General features: G+C 58.5%; 1 protein-coding gene across 2 annotated transcripts in view; it reads right to left on the bottom strand.

Moving 5' to 3' along the window:
• Positions 1-270: 270 nt before the first annotated feature.
• The window catches only part of PLEKHO2 (pleckstrin homology domain containing O2), a 37,555-nt gene continuing 31,825 nt past the window's right edge, over positions 271-6,000 (bottom strand). For both annotated transcript variants that reach the window (XM_038767577.1, XM_038767578.1), the window contains exon 6: positions 271-3,594. In XM_038767577.1, coding sequence (XP_038623505.1) covers positions 2,515-3,594 — 1,080 coding nt within the window. In that variant the 3' untranslated portion in view covers positions 271-2,514. The remainder of the gene's footprint in view (positions 3,595-6,000) is intronic.

The raw sequence follows: 6,000 nt of genomic DNA, 5'->3' as shown, positions 1-6,000 counted from the left end.
TATTAAGCAACTTACTATGTGCAAAGCACTGTTCTAAGCGCTGGGGGGATGCAAGGTGATCAGGTTGTCCCCCGTGGGGCTCACAGTCTTCATCCTCATTTTACAGATGAGAGAACTGAGGGACAGAGAATTGACTTGCCCAAAGTCACACAGCTGACAATTGGCGGAGCCGGGATTTGAACCCACGACCCAGCCCAGACTCCCCCCCCTGCCCCTTCCCTCAGGAGCAAGACTTCTGATCTGTGCCTGCCTCCACCCCTTCGACTCCAATCCCCCCAACAAAGGGCGCTAGGGTCCGGCTGGCCTTAAAAAGTGTTTTATTGACTTGCGTCCAAAAAGGCGCTTTAGAAGCGAAGACCGTCTCCTCTGTCACGGCTCTGCCGGGCAGTCGGGGATTCACATTTGCTGGCACAGACGCCGACGGCCCTCTGGGAGTCGGGGGGGGGCGGGAGGGAGACTAGGCCGGACCCCGGGGTCCCCTGCTAGGATCAGACTCTAGATCCCTCTCTCCCGACTCTTCCGGGATGGGATGCGGGGGAGTCGCTGGCGGGCGGGGGTCGGTCCCCATTCAGCTGGGACCCAAGGGAAGTCTTGGAAGGAACAGGCGCGACATAGAGCCGGGAAAGTTTAAAAGCCAGCGGGCCTCGCTCCGGCCTTTCTCCAGAGCGGAGGTGGGAAGGATGAGGCGGAGGAGACCGGGTGTGGGGGATAGGAAGGGACTGGACCACCCTGAGGGTCCCTTATCAAGAAGACGGCTACAGGGGGGTGGGGGTCGGGAAGAGGAGGAGGATGACCACGGACTTGGACTGGGAGTCCAAGTAGGAGTGCAGCCGGGTCCGATCTATCTCGAGCCCGCCCGGGCGCTTAACGCAGTGCTTGGCACCGAGCCATCGCTCAATAAATACCCCCAGTAATTCACTAATGGACGTCCGGCACTGCGACTCGGCCCTCCCAGACTCCAGCCTTGTTGCTGATCACCCCCAAATCCTCCCAGGGAGATGATGGAGTACAGGGTTTTGCTTTTATAGCTAATCAAACTCAGCAAACGGGCAGGTTACGGATGCCACGCTGGGGCATCTTAAGGTTTGTGTTGGGGAATGGTGAAGGGGGAAGAGGCGCTCTTCCCAGAGCCATCTCGGCGGGGAGGCCCGACACCCCGCCTCCGCCCGGCCGGGGAACTCTGGGGGAAAAATAAACAAAGTGCGTGTATGGAAAATCCGCTAAATCGTAAGCTCCCGGCGGGCAGGGATTGTGCCGTCCAACTTGTCATCTCCCAAACAGTCCAGCGCCGGGCCCACGGCAGACGCTCAGTCGGTAGTCCTGACGGGCTGATTGGTTGAGTGGGGGTCGAGACCCCCCTCCCAGCCCCCCGCCCTGCCCGATCACTGACCCTGTGTGTTAAAGAGCGGGCCCCTCTCAGGAGCTCAGTACAGCACTCGGCCTGCAATAAATACCTCTGGTTGATGGGTTGGGTTGAGGGGGAGCACCAGTATGGCGGGGGTACTCTGTACCACCAAAGGAACCTGCCTTTATACTGGAAAGAAATGCCTAAAAGCCCCATCACCCGGATTCTGTGCGGGAGGAGAGGGGCCGTCTGATTCGCTTCACCGCTAAGAGATGGTTGGAGGCAGGGGGATGGATGAGTTGACTCCCCCGAGAGTCAACTCTACCTGCCGCCTCCTCTGCCCAGCCCCCCGCCTGTCTGCCCACCCGGGAGGTCATCACCACCTGAACCCAGACCCCGGCAGCCGGCGGGTAGAGTTGGGTGGGCGGGGAGGGAGAGCGGAGAGGGGAAACTGAGGAACGGATGGCAGCAGGAAAAGAAATCTCTCTCCCTGAAGCATCAAGGTGCCGGTTGGATCTGTCTGTGGGCACGCCTGCTTGAGATTCGGGCAGGTGGGCTACTCTTGCCAAGGGGTCCCCTCTGCAGGGTGTAGTCCCCAGCATCTCCCACTCACCTGACCCCACCGCTCCCTCTCTAATGCCCCCCGCCGCAGCCAGGATGGAGGGGAGGCGGACCCAGTTGGGAGCCGGGGCTGATCCCTGCTCCTGCTGCAGCCAGGGTGAGAGGTCAGAGGGCACGAGGAAGGGGGAATTCCCCGTCTCACTGCCCCAAGGATCCCGGCAGCCGCCGCCTTCAAATGCCGGGCGGCCCCGGGAATCTCGGTCCCGACACCCGCCCCGCCTCACCAACGCATACAAATCCCCTCTACCCCCCGGGGGCTGGAAATTGGCCCTCTGGGGATCATCGGCCTGCTCTGTCCCAGCCGGCGTCCGGGCCAGGAGCTGCTGGGATCGGTGGAAATCGAAGGCGGCAAGGTGGCATGGGCATCAGGCTGGAGGAGGACCAGGCTACCCGAAAGCGGAGCTGCCCGGGGTCCGGCCCAGGAGGATGGGGTGGGAGGGTTGGGAGGGGGCGGCCAGGGGCAAGCAGGAGCAGAGCCCGGAGCGATCCCACCTCGGCGGGGCCCCGCTACGCCAATGACACCCGGAGCGAGGCGGGGGCGGCTCGGCTCAGGGAACACTTCTCCTGTACAGGGTCACCAGGTCCTTTCGCTCTTGTTTCTGGTCCCCGCCGCGCCCCCGGGGTTCCTTGTTCAGTTCCCCTAGGCCCTTGATTTCCTGTAAGACCTGGGTGGCCTGCCTCAGCTGCTCCACGGCCCGGTTGAGCAACACCTCGGCTTTGAGGGGGGCCCCGTTCCCCTCCGGCTCCAACGCCGCCCCTCGCAAGACCTGGCTCAGCAGCAGCTCCGTCTTCTCCCGCTCCGACGCCACCTTCCTCTCCATCCCGGCCAGGGGATGCGGGTGGCCGCTCTCGGACAGCAGGTCGCTGAGGGAGGCGCGGCGGGCCGGAGGTGGGCCTTCCCGCGGGCCCTCGGTCGGCCCGTCCGTCTTCGGGGAGGCCGGTGGACCTCTCCCCTCTTCCGGCCGAGGGACCCCCAGGCTCCTTTCCCCAATGGCTCCATGGGTCTCCAAGGCAGGCCCGGGCTCGGCCCCGTCCGACGTGTCCAAACTGGACGGGGGGCAGTTCTCTCTGTCGTCGGGGGCTTGGGGGTCACTGGGGGCAGCGGGCTCTGATGGACCAGAGTGCATGGACTGCTTTAGTTTCTCCGACAGGATCTTGGGGGGCGGGGTGGGCGGCTTCCCAGCCTCCTTAGGCCCAGCCTCAGTGGGAGCCTCCGCACCGGTGGGAACGGACGGTTCCGGCGGGGGGTTTTCCCAGCTCACTTTCAGTTTGTCTGAGAGGATCTTCGGGGGAGGAGCCGGGGGTAGCCTGGGCCCCTGACCCACGTCCGCCGTGGCCTCCTTGCCGTCCCCCACGGGGGCTACCGGCCCCCCTCCGATCTGGCCCTCGGCCTCCTGCGCCCCGGGGCCGCCGCCCCCCAGGCCGTCCTGGAGCGATTCCGGGGCCGGCGGTCGGGCCCCCTCCTCAGCCGTGGGCAGGGGCTTGGTCGGAGGCATCGGCGGCTTCGGGGTATCCCTGGGGGGTGAGACGGTGGCATCGTGGCCGGACACCGGGGTCAAGGACGGCGGGCCGCTGTCCGGCACGTCGAGGTCCAGCCTCAATAGCCCATCAGATACCGCGTTGGCGACCTGCAGGGGGAAGGATGGGGCAAGGGACTCATTCATTCATTCATTTAATCGCATTTATTAACAATAATGACGGCATGTATTAGGCGCTTACTACGTGCAAAGCACTGTTCTAAGCCCTGGGGAGGTTCCAAGGTGATCAGGTTGTCCCATGTTGGGGGGGCTCACAGTCTTGATCCCCATTTTCCAGATGAGGTAACTGAGGCCCAGAGAAGTGAAGTGACTTGCCCAAAGTCACACAGCTGACAATTGGCGGAGCCGGGGTTTGAACCCATGACCGCTTGCGCTTACAGTGTGCAGAGCACTGTACTAAGCGCTTGGGAGGGTGTAGCGGTACTCCGTTACAGCTTCACCATGGTGGGGTGGCCGGACTCCTGTTCGTCCCAGGGTTTCACACAGTGCCTGGCGTGGAGTAAGTGCTTACTAACCAGGACGCCTTCCCAGACTGAGCCCCCCTCCTTCCTCTCCCCCTCGTCCCCCTCTCCATCTCCCCCACCTTCCCTCCTTCCCCTCCCCACAGCACCTGTATATATGTATATATGTTTGTACGGATTTATTACCCTATTTATTGACTTATTTTACTTGCACATATTTATTCTACTTATTTCATTTTGTTAATACGTTTTGTTTTCTTCTCTGCCTCCCCCTTCTAGACTGTGAGCCTGCTGTTGGGGACGGACCGCCTCTAGACGTTGCCAACTTGGACTTCCCAAGCGCTTAGTCCAGTGCTCTGCACACAGTAAGTGCTCGATAAATACGACTGAATGAATAAAAACCACACTGACTCGCTTCCCGCCGGCCCGTGCGTCAGCCCACAGCCAGGCTCCCTAAAAAGCTCCAGACACCCCAAGTTGGCGGTGGCCTTTTTTCTCCCCAATTCCCCAAGCCCTCCCTGTGACCCCGCTCCCTTTCACTCCCAGCCCTTCTTTCCCCTCTAAATAATGCAGACGGTGGCTGTCGTCGTCCTCATCTATTTTTCATGCCCTGTTTCTGCCCCGTCTCCCTGTGGGTCGAGCGGGGCCTTGAGCAGCCTTGGAAGCATCTCAAGGGTGGGGACTGTTCCCCAGGTGGTCCTTTTTCTTTCCCTTTTTGGGGGTCCGGGGCCCCCAATAATAATAATAATAATAATAATGGCATTTATTAAGCGCTTACTATGTGCAAAGCACTGTTCTAGGCGCTGGGAAGGTTACAAGGTGTTCAGGTTGTCCCACGGGGGGCTCACAGTCTTAATCCCCATTTGACAGGTGAGGTAACTGAGGCCCAGAGAAGTGAAGCGACTTGCCCAAAGTCACACAGCTGACAATTGGCAGAGCTGGGATTTGAACCCATGACCTCTGACTCCAAAGCCCGGGCTTTTTCCACTGAGCCAAGCTGCTTCTCTACAAAGTCCCTGGCTCCCTCAGTGCCTGTGGAGAGGGACGTGGGGCTTTCAAAGTTGGTGAGTTGATCATATTTATTGAGTGTTCACTGTGTAAAATAATAATAAGAACAATAATGACGGCATTCGTTAAGCACTTACTATGTGCCAAGCACTGTTCTAAGCGCTGCAGTAGATACAAGGTAAATCAGTTGTCCCACTTGGGGCTCACAGAGAAGCAGCGTGGCTCCGTGGGAAGAGCCCGGGCTTTGGAGTCAGAGGGCGTGGGTTCAAATCCCGGCTCCGCCGCTTGTCAGCTGTGTGACTTTGGGCAAGTCGCTTCACTTCTCTGGGCCTCAGTTCCCTCATTTGTAAAATGGGGATGAAGACTGTGAGCCCCCCGTGGGACAACGTCATCACCTTGTAACCTCCCCAGCGCTTAGAACAGTGCTTTGCACATAGTAAGCACTTAATAAAAAATGCCATCATTAACCTCTGACTCCCAAGCCTGTGCTCTTTCCACTAAGCCGCGGTACTGTTTGGAAGAGGACAATAGAACAATATAAAAGATGCAATCCCTGTCTACAACGAGCTTACACTCAAAGCCAGCCGGGCCAGTTCCCAGGGCAGCAAATAATAATAATAATAATAATAATAATATTTGTTGAGCGTTATTTGTACATATTTATTCTATTTATTTTATTTTGTTAATATGTTTTGTTTTGTTCTCTGTCTCCCAATTCTAGTCTGTGAGCCCACTGTTGGGTAGGGACCGTCTCTGTATGTTGCCAACTTGGACTTCCCAAGCGCTTAGTCCAGTGCTCTGCACACAGTAAGCACTCAATAAATACGATTGAATGAATGAATGAATGAAATACGATTGAATGAATGAATGAATGAATGAATGAATGAATATCCGCCAGGCACTATACTAAGCGCTGGGGTGAACACAAGCAAATCGGGTTGGACGCAGTTCCTAGTCCACGTGGGGCTCACAGTCTCAATCCCCATTTTACAGATGAGGGAACTGAGGCCCAGAAAAGTGATTTGCC

The sequence above is a fragment of the Tachyglossus aculeatus genome, chromosome 26 (assembly GCF_015852505.1).
Source record: "Tachyglossus aculeatus isolate mTacAcu1 chromosome 26, mTacAcu1.pri, whole genome shotgun sequence".
In the NCBI taxonomy this organism is placed as follows: domain Eukaryota; kingdom Metazoa; phylum Chordata; class Mammalia; order Monotremata; family Tachyglossidae; genus Tachyglossus; species Tachyglossus aculeatus.
The sequence above is the reverse complement of the archived record's forward strand: the minus strand, read 5'-3'. Positions and strand labels throughout refer to the sequence as shown.